Below are 20621 nucleotides of genomic sequence, written 5' to 3'. Positions count from 1 at the left end.
ACCAGTGTTTGTCCCGCAAATCGTTCAATGTTATCATCAGTCAATATTATGGCCTGTAAACCCATTTTGCATTAGTTAAACACCTAATAATTTAGAGTATCCTTCACCGAGACATTATGGTATTAATTAATATTAAGTGGGTAAGGAAAGATTGTACTAACCATTAGTCTCGGTGGAATACAGTAAATGCGTGCAAAACCTTGCGTTGCTCGAAGTATTGAACATGGCACAGCAGTCAACCACCTGAATAGAGTAAATATTACATTTTCATGGCACTTTAATGCATAACACACATAGCAATTTATTACAGTTTTTGTTTGCTCTTACCGTATCGCTTACTCTTCTACGCCATCCCAGTGATTGAAGATCCGCTCGCTGCAGCTGAACATCATCGCCATTGCGAATCCACGCAAGTGTGGTATTCTTTGCACCCCTCCAATCTGTCACCCACTTGTATATCCTGTTCATGTCATCACCTGTCGGCCGTGCAACACCCCCAGATGGCATTAGTGTGTCCACCACAGCTTTTGTTTTTATGTTTTCTGGTGATTCAGGTTTCGGAGTCGCATTTTGATCATTTGTTACCGGAGATCTGGGCAGTGAGTCTGGTATGTGCATCTGAGTGATGCCAAGTGAGAATGACGGGATTGAAAAGTCTACTTGAGCTGGGTCCTCTGGTGCAACATACACTACCATTGCAAGCTCTCCGGATTCCCTGCACAGTTATTAACAATTAAGTGCTCTTATCTGAGCCAAAACTAAAATAAAGAAAGTTGTGTAACCAGCATAAGATTATATGGATAACATCTATTATTGATTAAACATTTCACCTCAAAAGAAGGAAAGAGTCACAAGTAAAAGAGTCATGCAACTACTATAATCTTCAATAATTCGTATTATTGTTAAAATCATCTATCTAACTTGCCTCTTTGATTCGAAGGTCCTTCATCAACATTATCATCTATTCCGTTTTTCAACAGGTGTGTCAGACATTGTCTCATCCCCTTTGGGCATTTCAGGACATGTCCACCTCATACTCATAGTATTCCCCCTAATGGACCTGTTTTGGGACTCTTAAATAAATTAGAAGTTGAGCACCTATAAGTGATAATAACAAAAGACACCTGATACAAATATGAGTTAATCAAGTAAATGTAGTACGCTTAAATTCGTAAATGATGTTAAATCTAAAGTTTACCCAAAGCTTCTTCGTGCAGAATAAAGTAAAGAATGGATAGTAACATCCACATTGCCAACCAGTTAGCAACCATAATGCTAGAAAGATAACATCGGGTATGAGGCACGCATAACATCCGAATTTAAATGATAAAATATTAGATAATCAAACTCCAATTCAAGATAAATATACCAGTTACAACCCCTAATTTTGCCATTCTTCTCAAATAAGCACAATATTATACGTAGGTAACGTATATTAAAATTACTTTATATATGGTAAAATGTTATATGCAAACAAATATAATGATAAATTATGTCAACGCAGTTGCCCAAAAAAAATTATGCTAGTATATTATTACAATGAGGCACGTTAAAGCATTAAAACTTCATACGATAACTAAAAATTCAATAACTTGCCTTTCCTTTGAATGCCCGTCCTTAACATTATCATCTGTTGCATTTACCAGTGGCATGTCGGCCAATGTCTCCTCCCCCATAGGCATTTTGATACATGTCTTGTTCATAAACACTTTATCCCCCTCAATGCATCCGTTTTGTGAAGCTTGGCTACATTTTCTGTTTAAATAAATTGAAAAATGAACAACTATAAGTGATAATTAAAAAGGTCACCTAGCACAAATATAATCCAACCAAGTAAATCTAGTATACCCAAGTATAGTACAGAATGGTCAATAACTTCCGTAATTTAAATCAGTTAACATCCAGAGAGCCACACGAATAACATCAGGAGTATTATATACATAACATCCAAACTAATGAGACAAGATTTAGCTATTCGTAATACTATTTAAAGTCACTAGTATTGGCATTACTTAACAGGAGAGGACACATAGTCATCAAATTTATTATGTTATGGAATTAATGCTAAAACAGGAAAAGATGTATTTACATGTGTAAGGTCTATTGCCATGCTCAAAATAAGTATCTCCAACAGTTTTTAAAATATAGATTTACCAACTACAGCATCAATATCACACTTCTAAAATTAGATAAATAATGAATTACTCTATACATGGTAAAATTTTATATATGATTAAAAAGACACAAAATCTAAAAGATATTTATTTATACTATAATAATATTAAAAAGACACAGGTTAGAACAATAAAAGTTTATAACAAAAGTAATAAATCTTTGAATTGCCTTTTTTTGGAAGGTTGTTGATCAAATTCAGCAAGTGATGCATGGTCAGCCGGTATGTCGGTCTCGTTTTCATCTACCGTGGGAGCTTCTTTACGAGTCTTTCTATCAGACTTTGTTTTTTTCTTTCTTGATGCATCTTCTCTTTGATACACGATTGTGCTTTTTCGGTGACCCATACATCTTTCCAATTAAATTTAGAAGCCCCTACAGTGGACAACATATAAGTTTTATTCACGTTAGAGCTTAAAAGCAATGATCCGATTAACATATCTTTCACACTTATGTCTCACCGAGTGAGATGTGCTTTCCTCTTCATCCATCTTCTTCAGATCAACAAGCGACCAGTCTCTGATCCACGGTTTTCTCCCATTATATCTTCCTAAATCTCCATGCTTGTTAGCATGGAGATATATAATCTAAAAGTTATAGTAATTGCTATAAACAAGGTATACTATAAAATAACAAACAACAAATCAAAAGTTAGGGATATATGGCTCACCAATAATGCGAACATACATCCATCAACTGTTTTCTTCCTTACATCCTGAAACCTCAGAACTCCCTCAATTAAAAAATCATAAATGTACCTCGCCCAATACATCTTCCTTGGGTTCGATACATCAATGGCAGCGCGTATATGTATGTCTGAAACAGTGGCTTTCGGCGAGGGAAAGAAGAAACACTTGGCTATCAACATGATGAACTGTCTCCGGAAGTTGATTCTATCGACATCGGACTGCATCGAGCATGTGATAACATCCCTTTTCAAATCTGCTTGTGTCTTTCCTGTGAAGCTGTTAACAAGTCGATGCCCTGCTGCTGTTTTTGGACTTTTGAAACTATCCCCTGTCAAGCACAAAATTGAGTCGATGCAGTCCAAATATTTAATGACTAATTTAACCGAAAACATATAGTCAACGAAAGTACTGTGGATAATTTTTTCCCTTTTCTCCCTATTTTATTTGAGAATTGCGTACCATGGTTCGGTAGTCCAAAACACCGTGCAATTAATTCAACTGATATGGGAATTTTTCTTGTTCCGACGATCAAGGAATTCTCATCCCGACTATATGATGATGCTAATGCAACCATCATATCTTGGTTGACAGCCCATTCAGGCACATATTGCAGCCAGCCAAGTCCCATGTTCTGCACCTCCATTAGTTTCTCTCTGCCCGCGCCTGAGTCTAATTGCTTCATAACTGAAGTCATGCAACATGGCGAGCACCTAGATACTAGTGTTTTCTACACAAAAATTCATAATCAGCACAAAGTAACAACGAAGAAGAATGTGGGATTTAGCATTTACTATCAAAACACAATATCCCAAGTTTACAGTTAATTCACCGCTAACCATCCAAGGTACCTTTTTTGGTCCAACAATTTTTTTTTGCGATCTTCTTTCGGGATTGTTATTCTTCTGTGTCTCTTTTTTGCTCCTGGTACGAGCCATAGCTACTTCTTGTTTTTCGAACACCTGTTCACAAACAACTGCTATATATACTCAAATAACTCACTTAAATTAATCATTAACATACCAACATGTTTATCAATAGCATAGATACGCCAATATTATTATTGTTTATAATTTATTAGACATCACGATGCCCAAACCCATTTGTCAGATCCCTTTGGCACACTTCAAACCTGCTCTTTTGCATACAAAAAAATTTAAATAGCTGTATTCTTTTTCAAATTCTAATGTATAGAATTGCAAAGAACACAATTTAGGTGTATAATGAATATATAAGTCATAAATTATTAATTACTGAACTTATTATAGGGAGTTTTAAATTTCGTTGACAAAATCTAAGTCATCTGTCCTAGTTAGTACTTAAAATAAATATCAGATTCAAGTTTAAATGTTTTAACATTAACGCTAAGCAATGTATAACAATACAAGGGTTAAAGTTAATCAAAAATAAAAAATGAATAAAAAATAATAAAAAGTAGGAACGAAAGTAGAGTAACTAACATCATGTAAATTATTATAGAGAGTAAATAAACTTTATTTTATTTCAGAAGGTGTAATTATATATTTTGACTATATATATATATATATATATATATAACTAATAGTAATTTATGTTATTTAATTTGAATGGTCCCAAATTACACAACCCATACTTTCATATAGGAAAATAAACAACGTTATACGTACCATTTACAAGTACTGTATTTTTTCTGTATATTTCTTTTTATATCTAACATTAAAAATAATTAATAAAGAATAGAAAATGATAAAAATTTTTGTGTTTTATTCTATGCTGATGGATACAAGCATTGATGGTGGAAGAATAAGAAGAAATATAGACAACAATTTTTATTAGTCCCCATCATTGTCTATTATATTCTTCCCTTCCCCAATTCATTACTGCTCTCTGTCTCTCTCTTTGGTGATCGAGGGTTCTATGATTATTTGATTTTATTAGTAGTGGAGATAATTAAGAAATGGATGGAGGTCTAAAAATATTTGTTTGGAATTATAAGTTAGGAAAAGTGATTGGACTTGGAGAGTTTTGATAAGGTTAGAATTGCTCAAAATTTATCAACCGGTCATAAAGTTGCTATCAAGCTCCTAAACCGTCACAAGATCAACCAAATCAAAATGGAAGTAACTAATCAAAAATCAGTTTAATTTGTTTAACTACATACCATTACTTAAATAGTCATATATGTATGTATGTTCACACTAAAAAATTCCATGCAAAATTCCAACTCAACATTTTATAAAATTAAAGCAATTCAAACTAAAAAAAATCAAGGCATAACATCTCTATTGAACCGTATCTAGAAGGATTTTTTTTCTTTCACATGAATAAAAAAATTAATAAATTACCAATAACTTTAAGTGCTCCTAATGTACTCCCACCATAGTTAACTACCATAATTAGTCAACTACTAACAAATACATAATCTAAGTGACACACATGATAAAAAAAACCCCTTTTTTGGTGCCTTCTCTTCATCTCCAGCCCAAAATACCATCTTTGCAAGTTTTTCCCATTTTCAAAACCCCTCAAAGTGAGATAAAGAACAAAAATTTCATCGTTAACATCGTTAACACACATGAAACATAATTAATAGCAAGATAAAACTAGATAACATACCTAGAGGAGTCGGAGATAAGGCTATGAGATGCTCAGCTTTTCCAGTGGAGACTTTTGAACTATGGAGGCAACTTGAACGAAATGGCTGCTTCGTATTTGTCACTGTATTAATTTCTTGAAAGAAAGCACAACACCAAGTATGAAAAATACTTATTCAAACCACATAACATATAAAAAATCAGGGAACCATGACACACCAGAAAATTAATGTCTACTTATCACGGTTTGACTTAGCCTGATTTTAATGCTTAATCACAATGCACCCAAACAAGTTCATAGCATTTTTTTTCAATTGTTAAAAAAAATATTCATAGAAAATGGGGAATTAAAATATTGATATAAGGTCTTTTCATAAATAGATTGTCATATTGTATAACATCCATGAAAGATACACCAAATCCCATTGAGGAGTTACGACAAGAATTTTTGAATGGTGTCTTGCAATATCCATAATCAATTAAGAGGAAATATTCTCTTCTAAAATAAAAACAAAAAAATATACAACTCCACCTAACACACAGTATCAAGATTCAAGAGTAACATATACTGTAACATATAATCAGAGCATGTCATTCACATTGCAAAACGATTCAATGAGTTTCACAGAAAAAGCTTTCAGATAATCAAAGTCCAAAGCTCAAAAAGAGAAACCGAGTGAGCAAGAAAAGGGTTTTACTTACCGAGGAAAAACGCCAGTGAATGCGAATATGGTGAAGATGAGATTGTGAAAGTGAGAACTGGAAATTGCGTTGAAACCTTGGGTGCGAGAATGGCGCAGAAGAAAAAGGGATTAGAGGACGAAACACGAAACGGCGTGTTATTGCAGAACAGACGCGCCGGGAAACAACGAAAACACCCCTTTTCTGCTACCTTCCCTTCATCTTTACTCCCAAAACGTGATCTTTTTTCGGCTATTCCCTTTTCCCTATTCCCAAACCCATTACCATGAGATAAAAATCAAAACTTTCATCCTTAACATCAACTCCAACCACATGCAACAACAGATACTGTACTCTCAACATGCCAATTAACGGAAAAATTATACTAAATAACATACCTATATGAATCGGATACAGTGCTATAGAATGCTCCGATGATCTTGCTGCTGGGTTTCTCCTCCCTGCATCTTTTCGTTTTCCTGGTTTCTGGGGTTATGGAAGGAATGAGAAGGGTGAGAAAAGTTTTGATCTTTAACTCTATGTAATTTCTTCGTATATTTGGATGTTAATTTACTGGACTGAAATTGCATTTTATTAAAATTAAATGTTGATGAGAGATTTTTAGGGATTTGATTGAGATGAGGCATAAATTAATTTTAGGAATGAAATTAATTACTATAGGAATGAAGAAGAAGAAACGGTGATAAGTATGTTATTGATAAGCAAGTGGAGTACACTCTCTTATCATGAGAGTGAAATTTAGTTTGTACTATATCTATAATATACTCTTTTTTTTGGCTACGTAGCACTCCCCGTAATAAAAATGGTGTCACGGCAGTTACAAACCGCCACTAAATGACAGGAATTGAAAATGACATTTGTTTTGCGGCCGCCGCTTAATGCTGGAAAACATACAATATGCTAATATTGCAACGGTTAGAAACCATTACCAAATTCAAAATTTCCATTAAAATTCTAACTTTTTTTTATTATTTTGTCTCTTTTAAAATAGCATGTTTAAAACAAATAAAAATTCAAACCAAATTATATATATGCAAACAAAACTTATATAATAAAATTGTCACAAACAAAACTTATATAATAAAATTGTCACAAGTGCATGATTCTATATAAAGTAAAATTTCATAATTTAAAGAAAATATATATATATATATATATGCAAATAAAACTTATATAATGAGATTGCCACAAGTACATGATTTCATATAAAGTAAAATTTCATAATTTAAAGAAAATAAACATAAAGTACTAAACCAACTTAAATTCAATAATGTCTGATAACATTAATTGAAAGTCATTATTTTTGTTGCGGATCATGGTTGACAGATGAAGATGGCCTTGCGTGCAACAAGGTCGGTGTACTGCCTAAATAATCCAGCGCTACAACGTCAGCTGACAAATTGCCTCCATGCTGTTGGATTATATATTCCAAAACCTTCTCTATCGATGGTCTCTTCGCCTAGTCTTCTATCTTAAAAGTCAAATTGTCAATCCTCTACTCATACTCTTGATTTGGCTCACTAGAAACCAATGGTTGTCTAGCAGCGTTACCAAATACTTGGGTAGGACATAGTCTAATACCTAAGGCACGAACTCGTCCTGGATACTCCTTTCCAAGAACTTGTACTAGTGAATCATTTTGTGAAAGTACTTAGAAGATTCATCTTACCTCTCAACATTCGCAGTTCTTCCAACAAGTATACAAAAAATTGGAAAGGTATGATTTAAAATTAGCATAATATATACGGTAATCTATGTTTAAAATATTCAGACATTACTTACACTAACAATACGCGTATCGGGATGGATATACAAGCCCTTCTTTTTCTTATGATTGATGATAAACAACTCTCCTCTACCAACGGGCCTTCCTTGTTCTTTCTCCTATATAATTGATATCGACACACAATTATGTAAATAACAACACCATATTCAGGAAGATTAATCAAAATCTCAATGCAAATATAATTACTTATTACCACTTCGTCTTTTTTTTCTTGCCAATGTTTTGGAGCTCCTAGTATGTGTGTAAAGTTGCTTGCTCCAATTTAAAGTGTGTTGTTTACACTATTTTTATGAACAAATAACAGAACAAATATAACTGAGAATTGAACGTTGAACATAAAATGTAAGGGATATAATATGTATGCACAATATGTTTTTTGTGGAAATAATAAAAATTACCAATGCTTACTTTTGTTCTTTCCTTCTTACTTGAATGATGAACATAATGCATGTGTAAGAAAAAAAAAAGGAAATAATACTATAAAACACATAATCATCATAAAAGTATAAGAGCATCATATTGCAGCAATATAGATGATAAATAATAAAATAGAACATAACGCATACCAAGCATGCAAGTAACAAAATATAATTCCCTATTTTTTTTAAGGGTGACTTTTGTGTTTGGATACAAAATATGGGAAGTTCTACGGTGCCTATTAATTATTGCCTAACTTTTGTCTATCTTACCTTTTGTGGTAAGTTTTGAATTTTTAAAAATAATTTATTTTTATATTTTTTAAATTAAATATTGATTTTTAACCTTTTTTAGTAAATAGACACCACTTTTTAAGCATCATAACATTCGCCACAAAATATTTTTATAGAAAGAGAAGGAGAAAAATTAGTGTTTGAGAATGGTGATCTTCTATTTATTGGTATATTCTTATCTATATATTTCTGGTAATAGGTGTGACTGAGTTATTTTAAAATCAAAAGAACGACAATTGTTAAATTCCTATCCGTAAATTTAAAATTTTAAGCCTATCTCTTTAGTTGATTTTTAAATTTCAAATTGATTTTTTTGAAAAAGTGAGAGGCGGTTGTTACAGGTCTCGTGTGAGGGTTGTCATGTAGTTGCCATCTTACATATCGAATCACGACTCTGCCTAAGATGATAACACAATATATAACTATAGAACGCCACAAAAAAAATATTTTGCTAAACTAACTAACCTATTATTTTCATTTCAACCGGTGAACCAAATAAGTTTTTGCCATTTCGGTGCCACAAACATGTCCCGCATACCGAATCTGTACCGTTAATGAGTCACTAAAACATAAAAAAAATTCTGAAAAACTTCTATCTAATGTAGAAGGTAAGAGTGTGTCGATTTTTTTGGTTCAAATATTTAAAAAAAATCAAAAAGGGAGGATTGAGACGGGCAGAAATGAGAGATAGAAAGGGGACAAAGGTGACAGAAAAAAATTAAAAAGACAGAGACAGAAGAGCCCAAAGACAGACGACAAAAGGACCACAACTCAAATCCACATTGACAAAAAAGGGAAAAGCTCTGCATACAAGCCATTAGGGCTTGTATGCTTTACAAGTTCATTAAACAATAAAATCAAAATACGCACTGCTCCACGTACGTTGATTACACGCGCTATATAACATCCAGCGTATATCTAACTACCAAATTTAAAATATTTGTTTCCTTCTTCGTTTTCGTTATTTTGAGATTTGGTTGTTCTTCTTCTCGCGCGTCTTCCCTCCTTCTTTTCCATCGTTCTTTTCCTCTCCTTTTCTCACTGGTATGTTCTTCGTTTACGTTACCTTTTTCTCTCTCTGCAACTCAAGCTTCGTTTTCTATTTTGATTTGTTGTTTTCTGAAATCAAAGTTTGAACTCGTTTTGAAGATAATGGATCATTCAACCTCAGATTGTCAGCTGAATCCAGGCGAAGTGGATTATGAATTTGAATCTAACGAAGTTCCTGAGGTTTGATTTACATAGGATTAGTATGAATTTTCTTTCAGTAATTTGTATAGCATTGTGTAGTTGAAAAATTGCTGAACATTGACTGTGAAAGTAACACGTTAACATGAATCTGTCGATTCAATGTATTAGTTGTGATTAATTACCTGGAATTTATAGCAGACGCTCGGGTGTAGATCAATTCTTCTTTGGGTGTATTTTAGCTAGAAGTGTGAGTGTATCTACACTTTACTGGTTTTTTGTTATTTTAATTGAGTTGTTGTTGTTCAGGTGTATTATATCAGACATGATTGGGTGTGTTTTTAGTTTTTGACATGGTGTATTTTGCAGCCTGTGTATTTACAGTTTATGGCTTTAAAGGTCATTCTGTAGTTGAGTTGTTGCGGTTCGGGTGTATCATATTAGACATGATTGGGTGTATTCACAGTTCTGACACGGTGTATTGTGCAGCCTCTCTCGGTTGTTGATGACGAGCTTGTTCCGAAGGTCGGAATGACCTTTACCACCCTTGAAGATGCTGGAAAATTTTACAGGAACTACGCCAAGGCTGCAGGTTTCTCTACAAGAGTTCGGTGCACAAATAGGAAGGGAAACGAGATTAAAAATCAACTGATTACATGTAGCAGAGAGGAAAATGGAAATCTAAAATATCTCCGACCGAGAAGACCAATCCGATAGCCGGTTTAAACTGTCCTGCAAGAATTTATATACACACATTGAAGGATGTCGGTGCTTGGATCATTTCAAAGGTTGTGCTGGATCATTCACACCCCTGCTGTCCAAGCAAAGCAGAGATGCTCAAACAGCACAGGGAACTAAGTATGTCCATTCGTCGTACGATAGAGAATAACGAGGAGGCCGGTATCAGACCAAGCAAAACCTACCAATCATTTGTTGCGGCTGCCGGGGGTCACCACGAGTTAAATTTTATCGAAAATGACGTGAGGAATTACATTACCAGGGAAGTGCGGAATGTTTCCGAATAAGAAGATGCAAAGGAATTCGGGAAATATTTCTTAAGAATGAAAGAGAAGAATCTGAATTTCTTTTTTGAGCTCGAACTCGAGGAGGATCAATCGATTAAGCTGGCTTTTTGGGCCGATGCAAGAAGCAAAGCCGCCTTTGAGTATTTCGGAGACGTCATTTCATTCGACACCACCTACAATACAAACAGGTAACAAACTGTCCCTGTTTATGATGCTAAATTAATTTATTTTTACGAATCCACAGCAGAGGTGTATATTGGCTGTTTCATTGGGTGTATTCGAAGCATTTGTTGGGGTGTACCTAATGATTTTGCATTCTGGACCATGGTAATTTGTTTCAGGTATAATTTGGTCTATGGTTCCTTTGTTGGGGTGAATCACCACGGTTAGTCAACACTTCTCGGATGCTCTTTGATGAAGAACGAAGAAATTGAATCATTCAAATGGTTATTTCAATGCTGACTTCGTTGCATGGGAGGAAACGCTCCGAAAGGGTTTCTCACCGATCAGTGCGCATCAATGAAAAGGGCTTTAGAGGCCTGTATGCCAACAACAGTTCACCGCTGGTGTATTTGGCACATCATGAAGAAGATTCAAAGCAAATTAAACGGGTACAAGGGACATGCCGATATCGAACAAGAAATGAGCCATGTTGTTTGGAACTCTCATAGCGAAGACTCATTCGATAGGAATTGGAACGATTTTCTACTGAATTTTGGTCTTGCAGATAACAAGTGGCTTTCAGGTAATGTGTTTTTAAAATCTACAGTAGAGGTGTAAATTGTATGTTCTCTCGGGTGTATTTTACAGTCTGTGTTTGGGTGTATTATGCAGATCTGTACGAAGACCGTCACATATGGGTTCCTATCTATCTGAATCACCACTTCTGGGCAGGGATGAGAAGCACACAAAGGAGCGAGAGCATGCATTCATTTTTTAACAAGTACATCACCCGGAACAGCTCGCTTATTCAGTTCGTCAAACAATACGATAATTGCCTCGGAAGCAGGGAGCAAGCAGAGAGAGAATCAGATGTTGCAGATTTTCATACGATCATACCGTGTGCAACCAAATCCTCCATTGAAGCTCAGTTGCAAGATGCGTACACTCATGCAAAGTTTAGGGAAGTCCAAGTGCAATTCAGAGGAAAGGCGAATTGCATCACCAGATTAAAGAATTCCGCTCTAGGCTATTCAATATACGAAGTCAGAGAACAAGTTTCCAGCTCAATATTCAACAAGTTCGCGGTTACCTACGACTCAGTTGCAGCCGAGGTAAAATGCCAATGTTTATTATTCGAGTCGAGAGGGATACTGTGCCGTCACGCACTAAGCGTGTTAAGTTTCGAACAAGTAAGCCAAGTGTCCCCTAGATATATACTGGAACGATGGAGCAAGAAGGTAAAGAGGCGACACACACACATCAAGAGCAGCCACGACGAGCCACTAATGGAGCCAAGAAGCAAGAGGTTCGACCAATTGGTTTTTCGTTCGCAAAATATTTACGAATTTGCCTCCGAATCGGAGGAGCTGACTACATTCTGCACCGTGCGTACGATAAAGTCATGGCCGAGATGGAAGCATTAAAAGCCAAAAGGAAGGGGACATCTTCTTTATCCCACGAAGACGCCAACTTGGAATCCGTTAACGAGCTTCAAAGCCCGCCAAGGATTCGAACAAGAGAACGTCCAAAAAATAGGCTAGGTTCAAAGCTGGAGAAACAGATTGCAAATGCCACAAAGAAGAAGAAGACGAAAGTTTTAAGCGAGGTAAAAGTAATGTTCTTTAAATTTGTGGCGATTGAGTTTATTTTTCTCGTTAATAGTTTAGCTAATGTGTGAGTGTTATATTCAGATAAACCTGTTTGATGCTGCATCAGCGACGTATTCAAATTCCAGCCAATATCAAGGACACGTTATGAATTATCAGTTCAGGGTACCAGCAGCAGGGGATAACTCTTTGGGTGTATAGTTTTATAGAATATGGGTGTAAAAGCACTGTTCTTTTGGATGTATTTTTGTTAATTCACAATTTACATATAGACATATATATAGATACATATAGAACAAAAGCTGTAAAAATTCGCAGGTTATGAGTGTATATTTCATTTGATGTTTTTCTTCATATTTTAGTACATGTAATTCATACATTTTGAATACAGCACAGACAGTTGGATGTATATTTTATGCAATCTTGGGTGTATTATTAGACTTGCGTTGGGTGTAACAGTTTATAATTAGCGTTTATATATGCCTTGATTTTTTGCTTTATATTTTACCACCTGTAATACAGCTTTTGAATATATCACAGACAGTTTACCAGCACAGATAGTTTAACTATGGGAAAAAATATACATGGAATAGAAGTTGTTGATAAATGGCAAATATTTACATCATTTGTTCAATTTACAAACTACCCAGCAGTTGGATTACCCAGTTTCTATATCAGCAGAATTAATCTGACAAAACGGACTCAATAATACAGAGGATGGCTTCGACAGCCTTATAGCACTACTCTCTCTAATTGCCCGATCTCTCTGTTTATTCATCTCACTGAATAGTATCCGGGAAGCATACTCCACTCTATAGTGGTCCACCTCCTCCTACAATTAAAAAGTATATTCTGTTTAAACAGCAATATTAATTCAGTAAAGTAATACAGAGTTATATAGTTCTAAAGACAGTTACCTGTGGCCAATTATCCCATTCATACTTCCCCTTTTGATGTTTTCCGGCTCAATTAACTCAAGCCACTTCATAACGTAGATAGCACAGTCATAGCTGAAAACGAAAAAAATAAATTACAAATCTCATTTAGGAAAGTTTAATGTTCAGAGTCACAAATTTATACCTTGTTTTTTGGCCTGATATTTTAACATATGATGCTTTAATTTTCTTCTCGTTCTCCCCTTTCTCCAGAGGTTCCCTGCCGGCATATGTTATCAATCTTGAAAATACATATCCCTTAAATACCAAAACAAATCAGTAATACACTCGAATGAATGGACAAGATACACCCAACTGAATGGACAATATACACCCAACACAACTAACGAAATAGACCTATCTATTAAAGTAAAGAAGACAGAGACAACTTACAGTGAATTTATTAATGTCCTTTCTCTCATTGCTTGGAGCTTTTTTGTGTAGCGGGTCAAGTATTTGACATTTTCGCTTTGTTGTATTTATCAGCCATAACCACCAATGCTCCGAGTGGCAAACAGGAGCAAAAATCTGAAGGATTGCCACATTTCAACAGTGTGTTATTTTATTTGGCATATAAGTAAATAAGCGTACTAACAAATTTAGCAAACGAAAACTTACATATGGATGCGAAGTTAATTTTTTTCTATCTATGAAGGGAATGAAACTCGGGTAGGCTTCCACCCTGAATTCTTTTTTCATTTTCGGTGATATGAATTCCCCCTTTGGGTGATCCGAAAGTGCCATGCTCTGCAAGAATTGCGAAACAAGAAATGAAATACTGAAAATACACAACTTACACCCAATCGAACCTAAAAAATACACCCAAATCAATACAGAAAATACACCCAAAGTTCGTAGAAGTAACACTTACCACAATATCGGCGGGGAGACAGTATATTTGTTCCTGAAACCTCTTTTCATTTTTCTGGTTGAGGATGAGGCAGATGGCAGATACAATTTAGAAATATATGCCGAAATCAATTTTACATTAATAAACATTGTAGTTGACTTTGGTGTAAAAACATTAATGTTATTCTAATATTACCTGAGATTCTATATCACTTTTTGCCTGGAGGGATGCAAGGTGCATTCTCATCAAAATGTATTCTCCTTGGCCAATCAGAGTGCACATCTCCTCATACTCGTTAGTATTGCCATCTGCGTCTTCCTTCAGTCTCGTCCCCCAGATGTAGAACTTTTGTTTCATATCATCTGGAATTTGATTTATTCCCCCAGGAGTTTCAAACTTTGCAGAACTTTCTCCCCCAGTCTCCCTCTGAATTTGTGGACTTTCATTTTTTTCCCTTCGCCACACTGCTTGCTAATTTTTGGACCAAATTGTCTAATTGTTCTAGCAAATTTGCAGTTTCTGGAGATTTTTTCCTTTCTGTCTCCTGCGTTGACGCCCCTCCTGGCTTGAATCAGTCAATCCAAGGCTGAATGATGGCATCCCTGGATCTGTTTTAGGAACATAGGTTGCTGTCCGTGCCATCATCAACAGGGCAGCAGCGTCTTCTGCGGCTGGATGACTGCGTCATGATGTATAAGAATAAGAGTAAGAATAAGAATATACGGATGATAAGCAAAGATTGATTTTAGTCTGATGAACTTACATTTTAGTTGGAGCTGGGGGAAGCGTGGGTGTGGTTTCTTGAAGTTGTTTGGGGGGTTCAGGAGTGCTGCACAGTTACACAAAATTAATCATGGCGTAAAAAAAATTAATCAGGAACAATATACACCCAAACTGTTAGCAAATATACACCCAAACTCTAAACAAATATACACCCAATACTATTTCTTATATTTCTGTAGTCCCTTCAATCCGTAGCATAGGGGTTGGTTCAAAATCTGTCTCAGTAGTTGTTTGGGATGCCGGCACAAAAACCTGGATCGGGACTCTAAACAAGAAGAAAAATGAAAGGTTAACAACGTATTTGAAAATAATAAGGTTATAAGGTTGAAATATTCTTGGAAAACTCACACTGCAAGCGCTTCCGACGGTGTTTGTTCCCTCACAACCATCATATTCGAATTAGTCGGACTCAACCTAAAATACACCCAAAGAAGGTCAAAAAATACACCCGAACAATTCAAAAAGAAGACAGGCTTTGTTTTTTGAGAACTTACATACTTGCAGTTTTTACTTTTTTTTTGCTGCCTTTTTTTTCTTGAATAAAATAATAAAGGGCTTTTTTTTCTAAAAAAATATATACAGAATTAGAAGTAGAAGGTAATAGAAGAACAAAAGTAACGGTTATTTGAAAGAGAAATTACATGCTCTGTGACGGCTGGTTTACACTACTCTATTTTGTGCGTCCTTGAGAGGAATGATCATCACTTCCCAAGTTCACAGCCGATAGTCTAAACAGATTTCATGTTATTCAGACAAAATAAGATACAGGTATAAAATACACCCAAATGAATACACAAGATACAACCAACCGAATGGACAAAAATAATTACGATGATAGACCGTAATATAGCTTACGAGGTACTGTACCCGTCAAAGTATTGATCTTCTTCAGGAGGTGAATCCTCCACAATAACTTTTTTCTTTTTTTGTTGTGTTCTGGTTGAAAAAAAAAGAGTACCAATCAGAAATAAAAAATTAATTTTATCACAGAATATTATCCAAAGAAGTGCTTACTTTTTTGGTGTTTTTTTTGTTTTTTTCTTTTTCTTCTCCTTCTCCGCAGGTGATGATTCTTCGCTCCTATAAGTTAATAATAGACACTTCAGTTAATACACGAAATCTTTATAATGAAGCCAAAATAAATGAGTAATAATTTCAGAACATTACTCATCACTTGGTTCAGATTCAGATTCTGAATCAGAATCTGACTCCTCTTGCCTCTGCTTTCTTTTTTTGGAGTCCATTCTGGAAGGCAAATAATCATCATTTAGAACATACTAAAAATACACCCAAATGAATTCACGAGATACACCCAACTGAATATACAATATATACCCAACGCAGCAAACGAAAAACACCCTGCTTAATAAACTACATACACCCAACGTGATCAAACAAAATACACCCAACTCGAAAAAGAAATTACACCCAAGTATGGTACTTACTTTTTCCCCTTTTTGCTGGGGTGTTTTCTTCCTGAATCCTCTGAGTCTTCTTGAGCCTCAGACTCAGAGGTAGAAGTGTCACTTTCAGTAGTTTCTATCTCCAAAGACGATGTTGGACTCGCGTTCCTTTTTTTGTTTTTCTGATTTCTTGTTTTTTTCTTTTTTTTTCTTTTTTTTTTCATTTTTTCTCTTATCTCTACCATCTTCACAATCCCCTGAAACATGAGATATTTTAGTTAGCAGCAATCAGGTAAATAAAATACACCCAACTTATTATGTTTACTTACCAAAATTTCCTCTCTTTCTGCAGTCATTCTTTCCACCAACTGCTCCTTAGTCCAGTTGGCAATTCAGGGCTTTGGTGGTCTTTCAGCCCTGTTCTTGCCTTTATTTTTTGAAAGATGAAAGTAGATTATCATCAGGGCGAAAAGGCAGCCATTAATTGTCTTTTTCATCTTCTTCTGGTAGTCTGTGATGCCCTTGACCATGAAGGTCAAAACATGCCCCCTCCAGTTTCTCTCCGATATGCCGTCCATCTTAAAAATTGGGGCCAGGTGCACGGGCGATATTTTGTTTATCGTCGTTGGCAAAAGGAACGCCATCTGTATGTAGAGGATGAATATCCTCTTGAACATCAGGCGTTCCTCTTCGTTGCCAACGCCGATTTCCATTATTTCATCGGTAAGACTTTTGAGGGTCTTACCCTAGAATCTTCTATAAATTATTTTGTCATCATCAGAAAGTTTCTTATACTCAACTTTCTCAGAAAATAGATCTCCTACAAAAAGGAAGACAACAAAGTATCCAAGTCGGTTCAAATACACCCAAGCATCAACTTAAATACACCCAAGCAACAACTTAATATACACCTATAATTTTAAGCTAATTACCTGTTGCATTGATGCCAAGCGCATGACCTATTTTTTTTTGTGTTATTTGGAAAGAACCATATCCTGTCTTCAGTCTGTTCTCCCCAAGTTTGAAGTTGTTTGCCAGCTCCCTTAAGAGTTGGTGATTCACCCTTAGTGGTGGGATGTGCATCAACCCACCGAATCCGAGATCCCTCACAATCACCTTCTTCTCCTCAGTCATGTTTCTGAACTTATCACTCAGGAGATGTGTGGCACACTTAAGGTCTTTTGTTTGGTTTCTTGCTGCCATTTTCTCTGAAATGAAAAATACACCCAAAGATATCAGTAAGATACACCCATATATATGAGTCAGATACACCCATTAATAACAATAAGATACACTCATTGATAACAGTAAGATACACCCATATATATGAGTCAGATACACCCAAAGATATCAGCAAGATACACCCACTGATAACAGTGAGATACACCCATAGATATTATTCAAATACATCCATATAGATATCAGTCAGATATCACTCAACCATGCTTCAATATCAAGCCACATTACAAGGTTAAGCAGTATACACCCCCAATCTACGGAATAAACCCCCAAAAATCAACAACAATAGCAGGAGAACTTAGAACAACAACATAGAACGACGTAGAACTTAGAAGAACGACGTAGAACTTAGAACAGTGTAACAAAGAAGCAAGAATAATAGTAAACCCTAGAAGAACAACGTAGAAGAAAAGTAAAATATACAAGAATCTTAATGAACTTATGTTGAGTATTGTTGCTTTGTTTTCTCTTCAGATTCTTCACGGAGAGTTTGATGGTGTTTTGATGGAGGTTTCGAATAACGATTTGTATATTTTGAACTTTAATTTTCGCTCGAAAATGAGAGGGCTTCCTTGTTTTCAAAGCGCTTTGAGAAGTGGAAGAAGTGGAAGAAGTGGAAGAGTCTGCCTAACCGTTTGAGTGTTGAGCGCGTGATTTTGACGCGCCATGTTATCTCTTTTCATGCGCGTGAATTCTATTTGGACTGGGCCAATGTGTAGCAGGCTCCGTAAATCTAATAGTAGGTATCGAAGTCTGAAACATCATTCAATTAGATCGACATTATACTAAGATAAACAACATGCTATTCAAAGAAACAAAATACATAATAACTAAATAACACATTTTTCAAACAAGATATGAAATATTTAAAAATAAAAGTTCTCACCTTTAATCAAAGAAATCACAGTTGTTGGATGATCAATTATTGCCAACTATTTCCATCATGAAAAAGCTTCCGCAACCCAATCTATGCACCAAATTAACAGACAAATCCAATTAGACAATTTCTAAAAACAAAAAGAACATTCTAACCTGTCATCAACGTCGGGCTTAATAGAACAAAAACACTACAGGAAACGAGCTCTCGACGTATTATACATGAATAAAAAGGTATGCTTTTATTGGATAAATCAATTAAATCCCAAAAATTATCATTAACGCTGTCAAATTTACTAAAAAAAATACAAAACTAAAGCTAAATTTCATATTCTAATTGATAACTTATATAGTATCAAATGCTTGAAGGCTACTAGTACAAGGATGAGCAAGTTCTTTGACTTATAAGTTATGACTTCACTTTTTATTTTTTAACAACAGGAATATTCATCATAGACACAACATCAATGGACTAAGAAACAGTAAGAGTCGAAGAGAGAAAGAAAAGGGTAGAATGGGACAGTACGAACCTCACAACTTACATGAAAGATATGGCAATGGATGTGAGAACACAGAACGGCGCTGCCGATCTCACAAGAATGTCTTAGGGTTTGTTAAAGTCTTCATTAAGTTGCTTTTATAGCTGGTGGAGTGGAGGATAAAATTGGAATTATAAAATACAGTAAAAGATAAAATTTAAAAAAATTATCCATGATATTTTTAATCGGACAGCATGCCTAAGATGATATTTAAATTTTTAACATTTATTTAATTAAATTAATAAAATAACTACTAAATTAATAAATTAGTTAATTATCTTTAAAGTTAACACTAATAACAGTATAACAATATCATATAAAAAATGTTTTTAATAAATATTTCTGTAATATTAATATTTAAGTAATTTTAATTATTATTTTTAATTAATATTATATATTTTATAATCAAGATCAACACTTAAAATCACTAAAACAATAGACAATAGTAATAATATTCCAAGAACAGTTAAAATTCTTCCTTATACTATAAAACACTATCATAGTAAGAGTAAGAAACACTATGTATTAGTACTAGGGTCTCAACTGCACATCTCTTATTGTGTCGTTTTCTATTTTTGTATGATCATGTAACTTGTTAAATTAAATTTTGAAAATATGTAATATAACTGATAAAAAAAGTAAGCACCCAAAAAATGGCTTAATACTAGTGAATTTGTAGCTGAAATATAAATATCCTATGATTTATTACTTGTGTAATTGTTTACTTAAAATTCAAAATTTGGAAAAAAAATAAAAAACTTGAAAATCTTTTTTTTTATTAATGGACTTTAAAATCATTAAAAAAATAATTATTTCATAGCAATATAAATTAGAGTAGTGAATTCTATTACACAAACACAGAAAAACATTTTTTGTATAGAAATACAAATTTAATATTTATAAAAATCATTATTCTATTATGACAAATTTTATTAATCTATTATGAAATATTTGATGATTTTATTACTAATTTATATATAGGAAGAATTATTTGAAGCATCATATATAAATATATAAATATATATTGGCTAATTTTATAACTAAATTTTTATATTTACGGAATATCTTTATAAGACAATAGCATATAATAGGATTTGGGGAAAAAAAAGTATTGAATAAATATAAGTTAGATGTTGACATAAAAATAGGTTAAATGAGTTAGGTGAGAATAGATAACACCTAATAATTAAAGCTGCGTTTGAAAGAGAAATTGAAATTAAAAGATAGAAATATAAAAGTAGAGACTAAATTAAATTTTTGTATTATACTTGGCATAAAATTTACAAAATTAAATTATATCTCAATATCCTGTTTAGTTTAAGATAAATATAATTATAAAAATAAATAAAATTATTAAAATACTTTTTTTTCTCCTTTCTCCCTCT

The 20621-nt window shown here is 34.2% G+C and overlaps 1 protein-coding gene across 9 annotated transcripts; it reads right to left on the bottom strand.

Annotated features, from left to right (window-relative positions):
* Nucleotides 1-13192: 13192 nt before the first annotated feature.
* Nucleotides 13193-19317, bottom strand: LOC130951012 (uncharacterized). Of its 9 annotated transcripts, none has more exons than XR_009073803.1 (13): nucleotides 19228-19316; nucleotides 18708-18788; nucleotides 18245-18574; nucleotides 17515-17790; nucleotides 16912-17402; nucleotides 16625-16839; nucleotides 16347-16424; nucleotides 16194-16259; nucleotides 16047-16115; nucleotides 15528-15593; nucleotides 15332-15444; nucleotides 15160-15225; nucleotides 14757-15075 (listed from the first exon to the last, which is right to left on the bottom strand). XR_009073803.1 is itself a non-coding variant. In XM_057879623.1 (10 exons), the coding sequence occupies exons 4-10, from the start codon at nucleotides 14751-14753 to the stop codon at nucleotides 13386-13388; spliced, it is 744 nt and encodes a 247-aa protein (XP_057735606.1). In that variant the 5' UTR covers nucleotides 14754-15075; nucleotides 15160-15225; nucleotides 18708-18788; nucleotides 19228-19316; the 3' UTR covers nucleotides 13193-13385. The 9 variants fall into 9 exon arrangements, 2 of the variants coding, with proteins under 2 accessions (XP_057735606.1, XP_057735607.1); XR_009073802.1 differs by having other exon boundaries at nucleotides 15339-15444; XR_009073799.1 differs by having other exon boundaries at nucleotides 15160-15444; nucleotides 19240-19317.
* Between the last annotated feature and the right edge of the window lie 1304 nt (nucleotides 19318-20621).

This window comes from Arachis stenosperma, chromosome 9 (assembly GCF_014773155.1).
Source record: "Arachis stenosperma cultivar V10309 chromosome 9, arast.V10309.gnm1.PFL2, whole genome shotgun sequence".
Lineage (NCBI taxonomy): Eukaryota > Viridiplantae > Streptophyta > Magnoliopsida > Fabales > Fabaceae > Arachis > Arachis stenosperma.
The sequence above is the reverse complement of the archived record's forward strand: the minus strand, read 5'-3'. Positions and strand labels throughout refer to the sequence as shown.

Bases quoted from the DNA above. Each gene is read 5' to 3' on its own strand.
- LOC130951012 (XM_057879623.1), bottom strand. From the start codon at position 14,753: ATGAAACAAAAGTTCTACATCTGGGGGACGAGACTGAAGGAAGACGCA. The intron at 14,472-14,591 runs GTAATATTAGAA...ATCCTCAACCAG, and splicing joins AAAGTGATATAGAATCTCAG to AAAAATGAAAAGAGGTTTCA. The intron at 14,294-14,417 runs GTAAGTGTTACT...CAATTCTTGCAG, and splicing joins GTCTCCCCGCCGATATTGTG to AGCATGGCACTTTCGGATCA.